At 49.0% G+C, this 18,823-nt stretch overlaps 1 protein-coding gene across 5 annotated transcripts in view; it reads left to right on the top strand.

Annotated features, from left to right (window-relative positions):
- The window catches only part of LOC121279071, a 229,230-nt gene that overhangs the window by 163,518 nt on the left and 46,889 nt on the right, over positions 1-18,823 (top strand). For all 5 annotated transcript variants that reach the window (XR_005943323.1, XM_041189978.1, XM_041189961.1 and 2 more), the window contains 4 exons: positions 6,278-6,403; positions 6,487-6,651; positions 8,963-10,092; positions 12,580-12,727. Coding sequence is in view for 4 of the 5 variants with exons in the window: in XM_041189978.1 (XP_041045912.1) it covers positions 6,278-6,403; positions 6,487-6,651; positions 8,963-10,092; positions 12,580-12,727 (1,569 nt within the window). In the remaining variant the exon portion in view is untranslated. The remainder of the gene's footprint in view (positions 1-6,277; positions 6,404-6,486; positions 6,652-8,962; positions 10,093-12,579; positions 12,728-18,823) is intronic.

Raw genomic sequence — 18,823 nt, forward strand, 5'->3', positions numbered from 1 at the left:
TGTGATGTAGGCTCTGCGAGCTGGGAGTGTGATGTAGGCTCTGCGAGCTGGGAGTGTGATAGAGGCTCTGTGTGCGGGGAGTATGATAGAGGCTCTTTGTGCGGGGAATGTGATGGATGCTCTGTGTGCAGGGAGTGTGATAGAGGCTCTGTGTGCGGGGAGTATGATAGAGGCTCTTTGTGCGGGGTGTGTGATGGAGGCTCTGTGTGCGGGGAGTATGATAGAGGCTCTTTGTGCGGGGAGTGTGATAGAGGCTCTGTTTGCGGGGAGTGTGATAGAGGCTCTGCGTGCGGGGAGTGTGATAGAGGATCTGTGTGCGGGGAGTGTGATAGAGGCACTGTGTGCGAGGAGTGTGATGGAGGCTCTGTGTGCGAGGAGTGTGATAGAGGCTCTGCGTGCGGGGAGTGTGATTGAGGCTATTTCTGCGGGGAGTGTGTTAGAGGCTCTGTGTCCGGGGAGTGTGTTAGAGGCTCTGCGTTTGGGAAGTGTGATAGAGGCTCTCTGTGCGTGGAGTGTGATAGAGGCTCTGTGTGCCGTAAGTGTTATGGAGGCTCTGCGTGCGGGGAGTGTGATAGAGGCTTTGCGTGCGGGGAGTGTGATAAAGGCTGTGTGTGTGTGGAGTGTGATAGAGGCTCTTTGTGCGGGGAGTGTAATAGAGGCTCTTTGTGCGGGGAGTGTGATGCAGGCTCTGTGTCCGGAGAGTGTGTTAGAGGCTCTGCGTGCGGGGAGTGTGATAGAGGCTCTATGTGCGGGGAGTGTGATAGAGGGTCTGTGTGCGAGGAGTGTGATAGAGGCTCTGTGTGCGGGGAGTGTGATAGAGGCTCTGTGTGTGTGGAGTGTGATAGAGGCTCTTTGTGCGGGGAGTGTGATAGAGGCTCTGTGTGCGGGGAGTGTGATAGAGGCTCTGTGTGCGGGGAGTGTGATAGAGGCTCTGTGTGCGGGGAGTGTGATAGAGGCTCTGTGTGCGGGGAGTGTGATAGAGGCTCTGTGTGCGGGGAGTGTGATAGAGGCTCTGTGTGCGGGGAGTGTGATAGAGGCTCTGTGTGCGGGGAGTGTGATAGAGGCTCTGTGTGCGGGGAGTGTGATAGAGGCTCTGTGTGCGGGGAGTGTGATAGAGGCTCTGTGTGCGGGGAGTGTGATAGAGGCTCTGTGTGCGGGGAGTGTGATAGAGGCTCTGTGTGCGGTGAGTGTGATAGAGACTCTGTGTGCGAGGAATGTGTTAGAGGCTCTGTGTGCGGGGAGTGTGATTGAGGCTCTTTGTGCGGGGAGTGTGATAGAGGCTCTGTATCTGGGGAGTGTTTTAGAGGCTCTGCGTTCGGGAAGTGTGAAAGAGGCTGTCTGTGCGTGGAGTGTGATAGAGGCTCTGTGTGCCGTAAGTTTGATGGAGGCTCTGCGTGCGGGGAGTGTGATAGAGGCTTTGCGTGCGGGGAGTGTGATAGAGGCTTTGTGCGCGGGGAGTCTGATGGAGGCTCTGTGTGCGGGGAATGTGATAGGTGCTCTGTGTGCGGAGAGTGTGATAGAGGCTCTGTGTGCGGGGAGTGTGATAGAGGCTCTGCGTGCAGGGAGTGTGATGTAGGCTCTGCGAGCTGGGAGTGTGATAGAGGCTCTGTGTGCGGGGAGTATGATAGAGGCTCTTTGTGCGGGGAGTGTGATCGAGGCTCTGTTTGCGGGGAGTGTGATAGAGGCTCTGCGTGCGGGGAGTGTGATAGAGGCTCTGCGTGCGGGGAGTGTGATAGAGGATCTGTGTGCGGGGAGTGTGATAGAGGCACTGTGTGCGAGGAGTGTGATGGAGGCTCTGTGTGCGAGGAGTGTGATGGAGGCTCTGCGTGCGAGGAGTGTGATGGAGGCTCTGTGCGAGGAGTGTGATGGAGGCTCTGTGTGCGGGGAGTGTGATGGAGGCTCTGTGTGCGGGGAGTGTGATGGAGGCTCTGTGTGCGGGGATTGTGATAGAGGCTCTGGGTGCGGGGATTTTGTTAGGGTCTCTGGGTGCGAGGAGTGTGAAGCAGGCTCTGTGTGCGGGGAGTGTGTTAGGGGCTCTGTGTGCAGGGAGTGTGATGGAGGCTCTATGTGCGGGGAGTGTGTCAGCGCTCTGTGTGCGGGGCGTTTTATAGAGGCTCTGTGTGTGGGGAGTGTAATAGAGGCTCTTTGTGCGGGGAGTGTGATGCAGGCTCTGTGTCCGGGTAGTGTGTTAGAGGCTCTGCGTGCGGGGAGTGTGATAGAGGCACTGTGTGAGTGGAGTGTGATAGAGGCTCTGTGTGCGGGGAGTGTGATAGAGGCTCTGTGTGCGAGGAGTGTGATAGAGGCTCTGCGTGCGGGGAGTGTGATTGAGGCTATTTCTGCGGGGAGTGTGTTAGAGGCTTTGTGTCCGGGGAATGTGTTAGAGGCTCTGCGTTCGGGAAGTGTGATAGAGGATCTCTGTGCGTGGAGTGTGATCGAGGCTCTGTGTGCCGTAAGTGTTATGGAGGCTCTGCGTGCGGGGAGTGTGATAGAGGCTTTGCGTGCGGGGAGTGTGATAGAGGCTCTGCGCGCGGGGAGTGTGATAGAGGCTCTTTGTGCGGGGAGTGTTATAGATGCTCTGTGTGACGGTAGTGTGACAGAACTCTGTGTGCGGGGAGTGTGATAGAGGCTCTGTGTGCGGGGAGTGTAATAGAGGCTCTTTGTGCGGGGAGTGTGATGCAGGCTCTGTGTCCGGGGAGTGTGTTAGAGGCTCTGCGTGCGGGGAGTGTGATAGAGGCTCTATGTGCGGGGAGTGTGATGGAGGGTCTGTGTGCGAGGAGTGTGATAGAGGCTCTGTGTGCGGGGAGTGTGATAGAGGCTCTGTGTGTGTGGAGTGTGATAGAGGCTCTTTGTGCGGGGAGTGTGATAGAGGCTCTGTGTGCGGGGAGTGTAATAGAGGCTCTGTGTGCGAGGAGTGTGATAGAGGCTCTGTGTGCGGGGAGTGTGATAGAGGCTCTGTGTGCAGGGAGTGTGATAGAGGCTCTGTGTGCGGGGAGTGTGATAGAGGCTCTGTGTGCGGGGAGTGTGATAGAGACTCTGTGTGCGGGGAATGTGTTAGAGGCTCTGCGTGCGGGGAGTGTGATTGAGGCTCTTTGTGCGGGGAGTGTGATAGAGGCTCTGTATCTGGGGTGTGTTTTAGAGGCTCTGCATTCGGGAAGTGTGAAAGAGGCTGTCTGTGCGTGGAGTGTGATAGAGGCTCTGTGTGCCGTAAGTGTGATGGAGGCTCTGCGTGCGGGGAGTGTGATAGAGGCTTTGCGTGCGGGGAGTGTGATAGAGGCTTTGTGTGCGGGGAGTCTGATGGAGGCTCTGTGTGCGGGGAGTGTGATAGGTGCTCTGTGTGCGGAGAGTGTGATAGAGGCTCTGTGTGCGGGGAGTGTGATAGAGGCTCTGTGTGCGGGGAGTGTGATAGAGGCTCTGTGTGCGGGGAGTGTGATAGAGGCTCTGTGTGCGGGGAGTGTGACAGAGGCTCTGTGTGCAGGGAGTGTGATAGAGGCTCTGTGTGCGGGGAGTGTGATAGAGGCTCTCTGTGCGGGGAGTGTGACAGGGCTCTGTGTTCGGGGATTGTGATAGAGGTTCTGTTTGCGGGGAGTGTGACAGGGCTCTGTGTGCGGGCAGAGTGACAGGGCTCTCTGTGCGGTTAGTGTGACTGAGCTCTGTGTGTGGGGAGTTCAATACTGTTCTATATACTTCGAGTGGATAACTGGATGAGAGTATAATTGCCTGCAACAATTGTCCTAAAGGTCTTTTTGTTGAAGCATTTTTTTTTGCAAAGAGTGATTAATGATGGACTCACCCATCACAATTTTTTTTACTGTAAACTCATTGCCTGTTTACATTTCTGTGTGGAATGTCCATCAACGCTCTGTTTTCGGGACTTGCAGGAAACTTTGCTGAGTTAATCTGATATAATAAAGATTGTGATTGTGTTATGATCACTGCTGGTGTTACTCCTGTGACATCAAATCTCAGGATGGATAGATCCTAACTTTTATTTTTTGTTTAAAAACATGGAGGGTAGCTACTGAACAGAGTCACAGGAGTCAACAAAAGAATAAAACCTTCATTAAACAGGAAAAGCTTAACTTTATTGTCAGCTTCACCCACACCTATCCCTTTACAATTATATTCAGATTCATCAGGAGAAAGCAAGTTAGAAAAGGTATCTTATTCTCTGAACTGAACTCTGTCTTTCACACAAGGGTTTCCAATCTTCACTTTCGGAGAGCCCACTTTGGACTCTACTCCCAAACCACACTTTCTCTCGGATGCCTTCCACAAGGGTTCACATCCAGGGTTTTGAACTCTGCTTCTGAGGTCCCTCTCCCCTGGATTGCCACGTGCATTCAGGCTTTTGCCCTCCACACACTCTCTCTCAGATACTCAGCCGTGGCAACAGAACACCACTGCTTCAAATGCCTATGGTAAGGAGTCACCAACCTTTGGCTGTCACCTTGAATCCTCTGAATTCTCGAATGCCTGTTTTGCTTTCAGTCTGCATCCTGCAGCTTTTTCCCTTTAAGAATGGAGCCTTCCTTTGCCCCTCACTCTTAACTTGGTTTAACAGGGCTGTTTCCAGATTCCTGTTCTTTTCTTGTCACTAGAAGGTCTTCTTGGTACTTTCTTTTTTTCCTGCTCCCTGGCTTCTGTGTCCTTCTTCCGTTCTAATGAGAGATCTGATTTCTGTAGTTCCCTTTCCGGTCCAGCTCCTCCTGGTTTCAACTGAACTGAAACTTTAATTTCTGTTTTTTTCTGTCTCTGTGGGTGCCTCTGGGAGTCCTAAAACCTCATTAGAATGCAGGCATCTTTTAAAGTGAAACCAAATCTCAAGTCCTCCCTTTCTTAACACGCAAATACAGAAATACAAATTAAACTTAAAGATATACCTTATTCCTAACGCATACAAATATAACTTATTAAACTATGTCTAGTTCCTAACAATTGGTGACGTGAAAACATTTACCTTCCCTCCAGCTGGAAGGTAATTAGAAACCTGCCTGTTAACTGCTTCACCACACCACAACCCCCTGCTCTTCCTGGAGTGGGATTAGGCTCAGTGGTTCCTGTTAGGTACGTTCCACTGCCCGCCTATCGGTTGTACAGTGCTGAGTGTTTCATGGTCTTGTACTTGCTGTTTACCAGCCTGTCTATGCTGGAATATTACTAACAGGCTGCCTGGTGTGTGGAATTTCTACCATTGGGGCACCACCAGTAACTGGGACTGAGCTCCACTCACAGGCCCAACTGTCAAACTCCGTGAACGAACCCCTGCTTGAGGCTCCTGGACAATGTTGACATAGTGGCTCATTCCTATCCTACTCCAGCCCTAACCCTGCAAATCCATTTCCCTGTGTCTCTGAGGCCTCTCGTTGCTTCTTTCAGGATTCTCAGCCAGTCTGAGGTGCTGATAATCCTGTTACATGCCCTTCTCCAGAGCCATCTCAGAGCTCACCCTGCGATCACTTAGTAATGTCTCGCTGTCTGAGCGCACCAGGCCCCTAGGCCTGACACTGAGCTCCCCGGTTTGTGAGGCCTCAACTGAGCTGCTCTAGCTGGTGAAGAAATCAAAATAACAACCAGCGATGCTCGACCCACCACAACCCATGCCATCGCAGCAGCAAATCCCATTCACCTTCGTTTGTGGACCCTGAACTTTCTCTGGGGATCTCAGTTTGATAAGGTAATAAGAAATAAGAGCAGGAGTAGGCCATTTGGCCCATTGAGCCTGCTCCACCATTCAATAAGATCATGGCTGGCCTGATTGTGGCCTCAACTCCACTCTCCTGTCTGACCCCCATAACTCTTGGCTCCCTTGTCGATCAAAAATCTGTCCATCTCAGCTTTGAATATATTCAATGACCCAGCCTCCACTGCTCTTTGTAGAAGCGAATTCCACAGACCAACCACTCGTTGAGAAAAGAAGTTCGTCCTCACCTCCACGTTAAACTTGTTCTGGATTCCCTCATGAGAGGAAACATCCTCTCCACATTTTCCCTGTGAAGCTCCCTCAGAATCTTTTATCTTTCAATAAGATCACCTCTTATTCTTCTAAACTTCAAGGAGCACAGACCCAGCAGCTCCACCTTTGCTCATTAGACAGCTCCTTCATCCCAGGTATCTGCCTCGTGAACCTTCTTTGAACTGCCTTCAATGCAACTGTGTCCTTCCTTAAGTCAGGAGACCAGAAACTGTGCCCAGTACTTGACCACTGACCTACAAGACACCAGGATTTCCATTCTGCGGGGGGGGGGAGACATGCTCAAATATTTTTTCTTGCCTGCAGATGTCCCTGTGATGTTGCCGTACAAGCCTGCAGGTAGCTCCAAACTCTTCTACATGCCAAAATCAGGGACAAGGAACAGGATTGGCCAGTTGGATCCCGAGAGTAGCAGCGAGAGCTTGAGAGCAGGTCAGCTCCTTGACTTTTCTAAACATTGTTCTGCTGATTCAGACCCCGGCGATTTGACCTCAGCTCTCTGTTTCACCTCTCAGATTCACAGGAGGCACCTCCCGCTGGGATCCCGGCAGAGGCCCTGGGAGCCAGGGGCCACGTTCCATCGAGCACACAAACCAAACACAGAGGGAGGGCAAAGCACAGCAGAGCAGCAGCCTCGAAGAAGCCCAGGGAGAAGGAGGACATGAGATTGTTCGAAAGCGGTGAGAATGTGCATGTGTAGATCGACGCAATGTCAGATAGCGTAGAAAGGGCAGACAGGGGGCAGAAACAGTTTAATATGGATAAGTGTGAGATAATACATGTCGGGAGGAACAATGAGAATAGTATCGCTCACCGAGGCATGTGGATGAACAGTGAGATCTCGAGGGTCAAGTATGTACTTCCCCGAAATTGCGGTGTGTGCATGTGAAGGTTTAAAAAAATAGAATTTTAAGTTTCATGAATGGGGGCATAGAGTAAAAATAAATATATACCAAATAATCATTAGACCACAGTTAAAGAAGAATTTATTTTTCTCAGGACGTGGGAGTCGCTGGTGAGGTCAGGGTTTGTTGTCCATCCTGCTTTCCCTGTGCAGAGGGAGGTGGTGAATGTGCTAGGCTGGTTCAGAGGGCACATAAGAGTCAACCACAACCTCAGAAAATATGCATTTATACAGTATCAATTTATATAGCTCAACCTTCGGACATCTGAAGCACTTCACAGCTGATTAAGTACTTGTGAAGTGTAGGCATTGTTGTAAAATAGGAAACGTGACAGCCAATTTACACACAGCAAGATCTCTCAGACATCATTGTGATAAATAATAACAGCAGATAATCTGCTGTTTGAGTGATGTTGGTTGAGGGATAAATATTGGACAGGGCATATGAAAAGATGGACAAGTAAAGATTGTCTGCTCCATTAATTGTGTCACATGGTGCAAACAAACCCTCCCACCTGTAGTTGTAGTGTTATCTCCGGTGATTGATGCAGGGCTGTGGGGAGTGAGTGAGGCAGTGTGATTAGTTTGGGATTGATACAGGGCTATGGGGAGAGAGTGAGGCAGTGGGATTAGTTTGGGATTGATACAGGGCTATGGGGAGAGAGTGGGGCAGTGGGATTAGTTTGGGATTGATACAGGGCTGTGGGGAGAGAGTGAGGCAGTGGGATTAGTTTGGAATTGACACAGGGCAATGGGGAGAGAGTGAGGCAGTGGGATTAGTTTGGGATTGATACAGGGCTATGGGGAGAGAGCGGGGCAGTGGGATTAGTTTGGGATTGATACAGGGATATGGGGAGAGAGTGAGGCAGTGGGATTAGTTTGGGGATTGATACCGGGATATGGGAAGAGAGTGGGGCAGTGAGATTAGTTTGGGAATGATACAGGGCTATGGGGAGAGAGTGGACCTGTGGGATTAGTTTGGAATTGATAAGGGCTATGGGGAGTGAGTGAGGCAGTGGGATTAGTTTGGGATTGATACAGGGCTATGGGGAGAGAGCGGGGCAGTGGGATTAGTTTGGGATTGATACAGGGCTATGGGGAGAGAGTGGAGCAGTGGGATTAGTTTGAGATTGATACAGGGATATCGAGAGAGAGTGAGGCAGTGGGATTAGTTTGGGATTGATACAGGGATATGGGGAGAGAGTGAGGCAGTGGGATTAGTTTGGGATTGATACAGGGCTATGGGGAGAGAGTGAGGCAGTGGGATTAGTTTGGGATTGATACAGGGCTATGGGGAGAGAGTGAGGCAGTGGGATTAGTTTGGGATTGATACAGGGCTATGGGGTGAGAGCGGGGTAGTGGGAATAGTTTGGGTATTGATACAGGGCTATGGGGAGAGAGTGGGGCAGTGAGATTAGTTTGGGATTGACACTGGGCTATGGGGAGATAGTGTTGTATATTTTCTTTCATGTTGAAAGACCTCCCAAGGTGCTTCACAGGAGCAATTATCAAACAAAATTTGACATTGAGTGGTTTAAGGAGATATTAGGTCTGGTCACCAAAAGATTTGTTGAGGAGGTAGGTTTTAAGTAGAGAGTTGGAGACCTTTATGGGGAGAATCCCATAGCTCAGGCCTTGACACAAGGCATGGCCATTATTGGTGGCACAAAGAACTTTGGGATGCTCAAGAGAACAGACGTATAGGGGCACATATAGGGGCACGGACATATAGGAACACAGACATATGGGGCACGGATATATAGGGGCACGGATATATAGGAACACAGACATATGGGGCACGGATATATAGGAGCACGGATATATAGGCGCACGGACATATAGGGGCACGGATATATAGGAGCACGGATATATAGGGGCACAGAAATCTCTGAGAGTGTTAGGGCTCGTGGAGATTTGAATACAAGGATCAGAATCTTGAAACGGACGAGTTGCTAGACTTGAGGACAGTGTCGGTCGGTGAGAAATGGGCTGAGGGCGAACTGGATTTGGTGCAGGTTTGGATAGGGTTCACTTGTGTTGACCTCCTGGCTTTACTCTCACTCCTGGTTTCCATGTTGTCACCGCAGGTATCCGATGTCATCAGAGCTCCCTCACCCCTGGTGCAGGGACTTTTCCTGAGAAAATGCCGCTGCGGGATGTCAGTGACAGCGACTTTTCCACCAGCGATCCCGTCCAGCGCAACATCAGGAGTCCGAGCGACTCCCAGGACAGGCGCCCCCCGCTTTACCCCAAAGCAAGGCAGCGAGCCGGCGAGCGAGAGCCAAGTAGCAGGGGCTCTCAATCTTACCCAACTACGCGACAGGCCAGCTCTGCCAGAGTTGGCTGCAGGAACGCAGCCTGGCCCCACACCACAGGAGAGGCTCAGAGGTACTGGGAGGAGGAGGAGGAGGGGGGACATCATGCCCTGTCGTACTTGGAATGGACAAAGGCAGCTGCCGGAAAGCCCCGACATGGCAGATCTGGAGGTCAGCCTACCCCCATCAGTCGCTACACTGAACTGGCTGTGAGTGCAGTCTCCCCAACAGAGCAGAGCAGTGGCCTGCCAAGAGCTGGAGGGACAGAGAGATACAGCAGCCTGGATGAGCTGTGGCAGAGATTTAAAGAGAGGCAGAAGAAGCACAAGAGGCTGGGTTCGAGCAGTGCCAGTGAGCTTTCCCTGCTGGAACGTTTGGACGAGCTGGCCCGCCTTCTCAGAAACCCGGTACACCACCCACTCCTCTCCGCTGAGGGGAGGGATCGGCAGCACAGGGCAGCGCAGAGAGAGAGGAGACGCAGAGCTTGGGAGGACCCAGCGCTGGCGCGTCCGTCTTCCCCTCCTCCAGGTTCCCTGGCCACCACAAAGAGCGAGAGCGCCGACTCCCTGGAGGAAATCTCCACCGAGCGAATCAAGAAGATCCTAGACCACCAGCGGTACGCGGGCACGCAGAACAGCAGTTCGGCTGGGCCACCCACCACCGAGTCAGACACCACCACTCTGGCCGAGACAGACGCGCAGACGCAGACTGAGACGGGGAGCACCATATCCACCATCGACACGGAGCGCTTGGTCAGGGCTTTCGGGCCGGAGCGTGTCACTGTGCAGCCTCTCTCCCGCTTATACGGCACCATTGAGAAACAGAAAGAGAGCTCGGTTCACAGGAGGGAGAGGCCACGGAGGGCAGAAACCAGATGTCCAAGTGCTGCCAGTGACCAGCAGGTGAGTGAGTGAGTCTTGGTCAGGCTGTGGCTCCTCGTCTCCTTCGCAGTGCTGCTGGTGTGTCGTTTCACTCAACTACCCACCTCCACTGTGCGCATTAAACAGCATCGGTGAGGGTGCTGGCAATGCTCTGAGGAGGCCATTCAGCTCTTCGACCCTGACCAACCATTCCGTTTGATCGTGGTGGATCTGTATCTTCACCAGCTGCCTGTCCTGGTTCCGTAACCCTTAAAACGCTTACTCAACAAAAATCAGTCACTCCTTTTTGACATTTTAATTCACCCCCAGCCTCAACAGCTTTGTTCTATTTTTTTTTGTGGGAGGGAGTTCCAGATTTCCACTCCCCTTTGAGTGAGGAACTGCTCCCTGAATGGCTGGGCTTGAATTTTAAGATTGTGCCCCTTTGTTGTGAACTCCCCCAAAACCAGGGGAAATAGTTCCTCTCTATCTACCCTCCCAAATTCTTTAATCATCTTAAAACACCTCGATTAGATCACCCCTTAATTTTCTATACTCAAGCCCATAGAGGCCTAATCTATGCAACCTCTCATATTTTATCAGGGATCATTCTGGTGAATCTGCACTGTGCTCCCTCCATGGTTAAAACATCTTACCTGACGTGCAGAGCCCAGAATGGATTGCAGTTACTCCAGATGGGATCTGACTGAGGCTCCAGAGAGCAGAAGCATCACTTTGAATTCCAGTCCCAGTGAGATAAAGGCCCACCTTGTATCTACCAGTATGGAATTCATTGCCACAGAAGGCTGTGGAGGCCAGGTCATTGAGTGTATTTCAGACGGAGATAGATAGGTTCTTGATTGGTAAGGGGATCAAAGGTTATGGGGAGAAGGCGGGAGAATGGGGTTGAGAAACTTATCAGCCATGATTGAATGGCGGAGCAGACTCGATGGGCCGAATGGCCTAATTTCTGCTCCTATGTGTTATGGTCTTATTGTCCGATTTCTGGTCAAGCACAATCCAATCAAAGAATGACCTCTGTGCCTACACTACCCCCAAGGTCTCACCGCAGGACCAAGATCCCTGGTTAAACTACACCCCCCCCTCACCCTCTGCCCCAACACATTGAACCCTCCCACACTGACTGAGCATTCAGCATTGATGAGCAATCGGTGAGTGTAGCTCAGTGGGAAGTGCACCGACATGCTGCTGGCAAAGGACTCTGCTCATCTCTCTTGCTGTCTCTCTCCTCACTCACAGCTCTGCTGGAATCCTTCATTCTCCCTGCTGCTGGGTAAAAGCTCATGGTGCAGTGGGTAACATGTCAGCATGGATAGAGGATTGGCTGGCTGGCAGAAAGCCGAGAGTATGTATAAATGGGTCTTTTCCTGATTGGCAGGATGTGACTAGTGGAGTCCAACAGGGGTCTGTGCTGGGGCCTCAACTTTTTACAATTTACATCAATGACTTAGATGAGGGGAGTGAAGATATGGTAGCTAAATTTGTAGATGACACAAAGATAGGTAGGAAAGTATGTGGTGAAGAGGACATGAGGTTACAGATGGATAGAAATAGGTTGAGTGAGTGGGCAAATGGAGTTTAATGTGGGAAAATGTGAAGTTGTTCACTGTGGCAGGAAGAACAAAAAAGCAGAGTATTACTTAAATGGAGAACGGCTGCATAATTCTGAGCTGCAGAGGGACCTAGGTGTTCTTGTACGAGTCACAAAAAGTTAGTTTACAGGTACAGCAAGTAGTTAAGGCTAATGGAATGTTGTCCTTTATTACGAGAGGGATTGAACATAAAAGTAAGGATGTTATGCTTCGGTTATACAGGGTATTGGTGAGATCGCGCCTGGAATACTCTGTGCAGTTTTGATCCCCTTATTTAAGAAAGGATGTAAATGCATTGGAGGCGGTTCAGAGAATCAATCACAGAATCACTGTGCAGTAGAGGCCCTTCGGCCCATCGAGTCTGCACCGAACCCTATTCAAAGGAGGTTTACTAGATTGATACCTGGAATGAGTGGGTTGTCTTATGAGGAAAGGTTGGACAGACTGGGCTTGTTTCCACTGGAGTTTATCGGAGTGAGGGGTGATTTGATTGAAGTTATACAAGATCCTGAACGGCCTTGACAAGGTGGATTTGGAAAGGATGTTTCCTCTTGTGGGTGAGTCCAGAACTAGGGGGCAGTGTTTAAAATTAGGGGTCACCCTTTTAGGACAGAGATGAGGAGAAAATTTTTCTCTGAGGGTTGTGTGACTTTGGAACTCTCTGCCTCAGAAGGTGGTGGAGGCGGGGTCACTGAATATTTTTAAGGCCGAGGTAGATGGATTTTTGTCAGACAAGGGAATCAAAGGTTATCAGGGTTAGATGGGAATGTGGAAATCGAAACACAAGATGATCAGCCATGATCTTATTGAATGACAGAACAGGCTCGAGGGGCCGAATGGTCTACTCCTGTTCCTATTTCTTATGTTCTTAAGGAATATGACTGTTCCGCCATATCTCCTGTGTTTGCTTCCACAGATCTCTGGAGCACAAAGCTTCACCGTACCCATAACCACGTCCGACTCTGCGTCCACTCAAAGCCCCTCTGTCCGTCCACCACACGGCCCCTCCAGCAAACTCATCAACAAGAGGTGCACCAGGCTGGTCAACCAGGGGGTGCAGACAGGTAAGTGCCCGGGAGGAGTTGGTTTGTTGTTTTGGTGGGTGGTTTCTTTATTAACCTGGTGGTGGAACCAGGTCACGCAGAGCAGAGAGGTTCTGGAGCCCTGGAGTCTCAGATAGATGACACTTGCAGCTCTGTAGCACCTTTCATGAACCCCCGATATCCCAAACATCTTCACAGCCAATCCAGTAAGTGTAGTCACTGTTGTCATGTAGGAAACTCGGCAACCAATTTGCATACAGCAAGACCTCACAAACAACGATGTGATAACAGAATAATCTATTTCATTGTGGTGATTGAAGGATAAATGTTGGCCATGACATACTTTTCTTTGAAATAGTGTCATTGGATATCTTACATCCATCTGAGAGGGCAGACAGGGTTTAAAGCTTCATCTGAAAAACAGCACCTCTGACTGTATAGCACTCCCTCAGCTGTGCTCAAGCCTTTGGAGTGGGACTTGGATCCACAGTCTCTGACTCTGTCACCATTGATTCAAGGCTGACGCTTATGTGAAAGTAAGAGTCAGTGGGTGGGGTACTTGGGCATGGATGGGGCAGTTGGGCGTGGATGGGGCAGTTGGGCGTGGATAGGGCAGGGTCTCCTGGCACTAACATCCCCATCTCCGTGAAGGAGCAAAAGGATGAGTCAGGAACCCTGCCCACAAGAGGTTCTTCAGTTACTGCAGCTGTCAGAGTGGGTGTTCCCCTCATGGCCGAACAGCCACTACCTCGGCTGACACGTAATGAATGACCAACTGACTGTGGTCCTCGGTGACATGTTGGCTGTAAAATCTGAAGCGGAAGTAGCAGGGCCGGGGAGGTAGCTGAGTGGCCACTTTGCATGACTCATGGCCCCTACTCAGTGTTTGCCACAGAACCACAGAAAACTTAAAGCACAGAAAGAGGCCATTCAGCCCATCACGTCTATGCCAGCCAGAAAAGAGGAAAGGAAAAAGTAACTATCCATTCTAATCCCACCTTCCAGCCCCTGCTCCGTAGCCTTGCAGGTTACATCACTTCAGCTGCCGATCCAGGTACCTTTTAAATGAGCTGAGGGTTTCTGCCTTCACTGCCAAACCAGGCAGTGAATTCCAGATACCCACCTCCCTCTGGGTGAAGAAGGTTTTCCTCATGTCTCATCTAATCCTTCTACCACCTTAAATCGATGCCCCCTGGCAGGTGACCGCTCAGCTAGGGGAAACAGGCCTTTCCTGTCCAATCTATCTCGGTCCCTCATAATTTTGCACACCTCAGTTAGGTCATCCCTCAACCTCTTGTGTTCTAAGGAAAATAACCCCAGCCTATCCAATCTCTCCTCACAGCTGCAGTTTTCAAGCCTTGGCAACATTCTTGTAACATTCCTCTGTATTCTCCCCAGAGCAGTTATGTCTTTCTATAATGTGATGACCAGAACTGTACACAAAATTCCAGCTGTGGCCTAACCAGAATTTTATACAGTTCCATCATTACCTCCCTGCATTTGTATTCAGTACCTCGCCCAGTAAAGGAAAGCATTCCATATGCTTTCTTTACCACCTTATCCACCTGCCCTGCCACCTTCAGGGATGTGTGGACATGCACTCCAAGCCTATTGCTCTACCCCTCACACTATCTTCCCGTTTATTGTGTGTTCACTAACTTTGTTTTCCCTCTGAAAGTGCATTACCTCACTTTTCTGAATTAACTTCCATTTACCACTTTTTCGCCTATTCAGCCAAACCATTGATATCATTCCAGAGTTGTTGCCTCGCCTTCTGACAGAGCAGTACCTTGAGGATAATAATCTCTGGATGACTATCTGAGCAACATACAAATTGGCATAGGGCCAAGCAGATTAGAGAATTACATGCATGGCTCAGAGAGTGGTGTGGAGGGGGAAGGGCTTTTGACTTGTGCAGCACTGGTACTGCGGAAAGAGGGAACTGTTCCGTTGGGATGGGGCTCCATTTAAACAGGGCTGGGCCTCGCGCCCTGGTGAATTGTGTAACTACGGTTGTGGATAAGACTTCAAATGATAAGGGAGGGAAGGGTCAGATGAAGGGAGATTTAGAAATCTGAAGAGAGAAGTCAAGGCCATGGAACAGTTTATCGACTTGGATAGAGTGAGACAGGAAGGGGTAGAGAGTTTAGTGGTAATAGTGCGTTGATGAATAAGGTCCAAACAAATCATAATGGATTAAACAAGTAAAATTAAAGGTTCTTTATCTGAATGCAGAAACCATTCTTAATAAGATAGATAGAACTAGTGGCCCAAGGTTTTGAAGAGGCTTAACAGGGTTGATAATGAGATGTTGTTTCCCTTGGCTGGAGAATCTTGAACATGGACACAGCCTCAGGGTGACTGGTTGATTATTTAGGACTGAGATGAGGAGAAATTTTGAGTGGAAAGCAAGAATCTTAAGCTTAAACAAACCAATTGCTTAGCATGAGGGGAGAGCTGGCTAAGATCACTTGTTCAGTGCTTTGCCTTTTAATTTATTTACCCAAACAATGGGAAGTATTTTAAGAAATTATTCAAAATGTTCAACGAAAATACGTTCCATTAAAAAAAGACAAAATCTCAGTGGGAAAGCTCCGTCTGTGGCTGACTAAGGAGGTTAAGGAAAGTATCAGGTTAAAAGACGAGGCTAATGATGTTCCAAAAAATAGGAGTAAGTCTGACGATTGAGAGAGTTTTAGAAACTGGCAAAAGGTGACCAGCAAGTTGATAAAAAGGGAAAAATATAGAATGAGTAAAGGAGCCAGAAATATGAAAAGATTGTAAGAGCTTTTCCAGTATATAAAAAGGAGAGTAGCTAAAGTAAACATTGGTCCCTTAGAGACAGGGATAAGAAAAATTATCATAGGGAATAAGGAAATATTACATCTGAATTCACGGTAGAATACATAAAGTACATAGCAAAAACATAGGTAACCTGGGGCTAAAAAAAGTGAGGAACTTAAGATAATTAATATCAGTTGACTAAGGACGTTAGAGGAACTTAATGGACTAAAATATGATAAATCCCCAGGGACCTGATGGCCTATGTCCTAGAGTTCTAAAATATAGCTGCAGAGATAGTGGATGCGCTGGTGATGATTTTTCAAAATTGTCTCGGTTCTGGAACAGTTCCAGCAGCCTGGTAGTTGGCAAGTGTAGTCTCCGCTATTCAAGCAAGGAGAGAGAAAGGAAAAAGCAAAATCACAGGCTGGTTGGCCTGACATCGGTCATCGGGAAAGTGCTGGACTCTATTATTAGGGAAGGCGTGAAAATGCAGTTAGAAAATCAAAGTTTTAACAGACAACGCCAACGTGGTTTTTTTATGAAAGGGGAACCACATTTGACAAATTTATTAGTTTTTTTTGAGGATGTGAAGAGTAGGGTAGATGAAGGGGAGCAGTCGATGTAGTTTACTTGAATTACTAAAAGGCACTTGATCAGGAGTCACAAAAGGTTAATAGGCAAGAACAAGGACTCCTGGTGTTGAGGGTAAAATATGGGTAAAGGCTTGGAAGAACAAGCAGGAAGCAATGATAAACAGGACATTTTCAAGTTGGCACCAGTGGACTGCTGCAAAGGATCAGTGCTGGGGCTTCAGCTATTTACAATCTATATGACTTCGACAAAGAGACCAAGAGTAAAGTATCCAGATTTGCGCTTGATACTAAGCTCAGTGGAAAGATAAGCTGTGGGGAGGACACAGAGAGGCTGCAAAGAGATATGGACAGGGTAAGTGAGTGAGCAAGAAGATGGCAGATGGAGTATAATGTGAGGAAGTTATTTACTTTGATAGAAAAGCAGATTGTTTTTTAAAAGGTGCGAAACGTTAAATGTTGATGTTCAAAGAGACTTGAGTGTGTTTGTACGAGGATTGCAGAAAGATAGCATGTAGGTGCAGCAAGCAATTGGAAAGGCAAATGGCATGTTGGCCTTTATTGCCAGGGGATTGGCGTACAAGAATCAAGAAGTGTTGCAAGAATTGTTTAGGGTTTTGGTGCCACCACACCTGGAATACTGTGGGCAGCTTTGGTGTCCATATTTGAGGAAGGCTTTACTGCAAGGCAGTGCAGTGAAGGTTCACTAGATTAGGCCCTGGGATGAGAGTAAATTGGGCCTATATTCTCTGGAGTTTAGAAGAATGAGAGGTGATCCCGTTGAAACCTACAAAATTCTGAAGGGGCTTGACAGAGTCGACAACGAGAAGCTGCTTCCCCTTGCTGGGGAATCTAGGAAAAGGGGTCACTGCCTTAGGATTGATCATTTAGGACTGAGATGGGGAGACATTTCTTCACTCAAATAGTTTGTGAAGCTTTGGAATTCTCTATCCCAGAGGGTTGTGGATGCTTCATCGTTAAGTATATTTAACTTTGAGGGAGATGCATTTTTGGCCTCTCAGGGAATTGAGGGACATGGGAGCAGGCAGCAAAGTGGAGTTCAGGCCAAGATCAGATCAGCTATGATGGTATTAAATGGCAGATCAGGCAGGTGTGGCCATCTGGTCTGCTCCTAACACTATTTTTTTGATCTTGTGATGTACGTTCTGCTTGGGATAGTGAGAGTGTGTCAGGCAGCTTGGAGGTAATGGTGTTCCTCATTAACATTGCTAGTCTTATAGAACTTGTTTTTTGTGACTGGATGCCTGTGTCCAGTGGGGTTCCACAGGGATCGGTGTTGGGTCCCTTGCTGTTTGTGCTATGTATTTAGACTTGAATGTAGGAGGGTCGATCAGTAAGTTCGCGGATGACACGAAAATTGGTGGGGTGGCAAATAGTGAGGAGGATAGCCTTAGATTACAGGAGGATATAGACGGGCTGGTCAGATGGGCTGATCAGTGGCAAATGGAATTTAATCTGGATAAGTGTGAGGTGATGCACTTGTGCAGGACAAACAAGGCAAGGGAATACACGATGAATGGTAGGACCCTGGGAAGTACCGAGGATCAGAGGGACCTTGGTGTGCATGTCCACCGGTCCCTTAAGGTAGCGGGTCAGGTAGATAAGGTGGTTAAGAAGGCATATTTGCCTTTATTAGCCGAGGTATAGAATATAAGAGCTGGGGGGTTATGCTGGAACTGTATAAAACGCTGGTTAGGCCACAGCTAGAGTACTGCGTGCAGTTCTGGAATCCGCATTATAGGAAGGATGTGATTGCACTAGAGAGAGTGCAGAGGAGATTTACCAGGATGTTGCCTGGGCTGGAGAGTTTTAGTTATGAGGAGAGATTGGATAGACTGGGCTTATTTTCCCTGGAGCAGAGGAGATTGACGGGGGACATGATTGAGGTGTATAAAATTATGAGGGGCATTGATAGGGTTGACAGGAACTTTCCCCTTGGTGGAGGGATCAATAACCAGGGGGCATAGATTTAAGGTAAGGGGCAGGAGGTTTAGAGGGAATGTGAGGAAGAATTTTTTCACCCAGAGGGTGATGGGAATCAGGAACTCACTGCCTGAAAGTGTGGTAGAGGCAGAAACCCTCATAACATTTAAGAAGTATTTGGATGTGCACTTGCGATGCCATGACATACAAGGTTATGGGCCTAGTGCTGGAACAGGGGATTAGAATAATTAGGTACTTGTTTGACTGGCGCAGACTCGATGGGCTGAAGGGCCTTTTTCTGTGCTGTAGACCTCTATGATTCTATGACTATGACTCTATAACTTGGTAATTTGTGGACACGTACCAGAAAACATGGCCAGAGTGTTAGAAAACCCAGCGAGTTTAGGAAGAGTCTGCTAGCACCACCCTCACTTCCCCCAGTCTGGACTATATATTACTTCAGGTCCACAGTATGTGCTTGGCTGTAAATATATCAGGGCAATAATAACAGCTCACCAGTATCATCCGATTAGAAAATCCCTCAATTCCTTCCCATATATCCAACCCCTCCACGCCGGGTCCCTCAACCCCTCACACACAGACACACACACACACACACACACATACAGACACACACACACACACACACACACACAGACACACACACACACACAGACACACACACATACAGACACACACACACACACACACACAGACACACACATACACACACATACACACACACATACAGACACACACACACATACAGACACACACACACATACATACACACACACAC

This window comes from Carcharodon carcharias, chromosome 1 (assembly GCF_017639515.1).
Source record: "Carcharodon carcharias isolate sCarCar2 chromosome 1, sCarCar2.pri, whole genome shotgun sequence".
NCBI lineage: Eukaryota > Metazoa > Chordata > Chondrichthyes > Lamniformes > Lamnidae > Carcharodon > Carcharodon carcharias.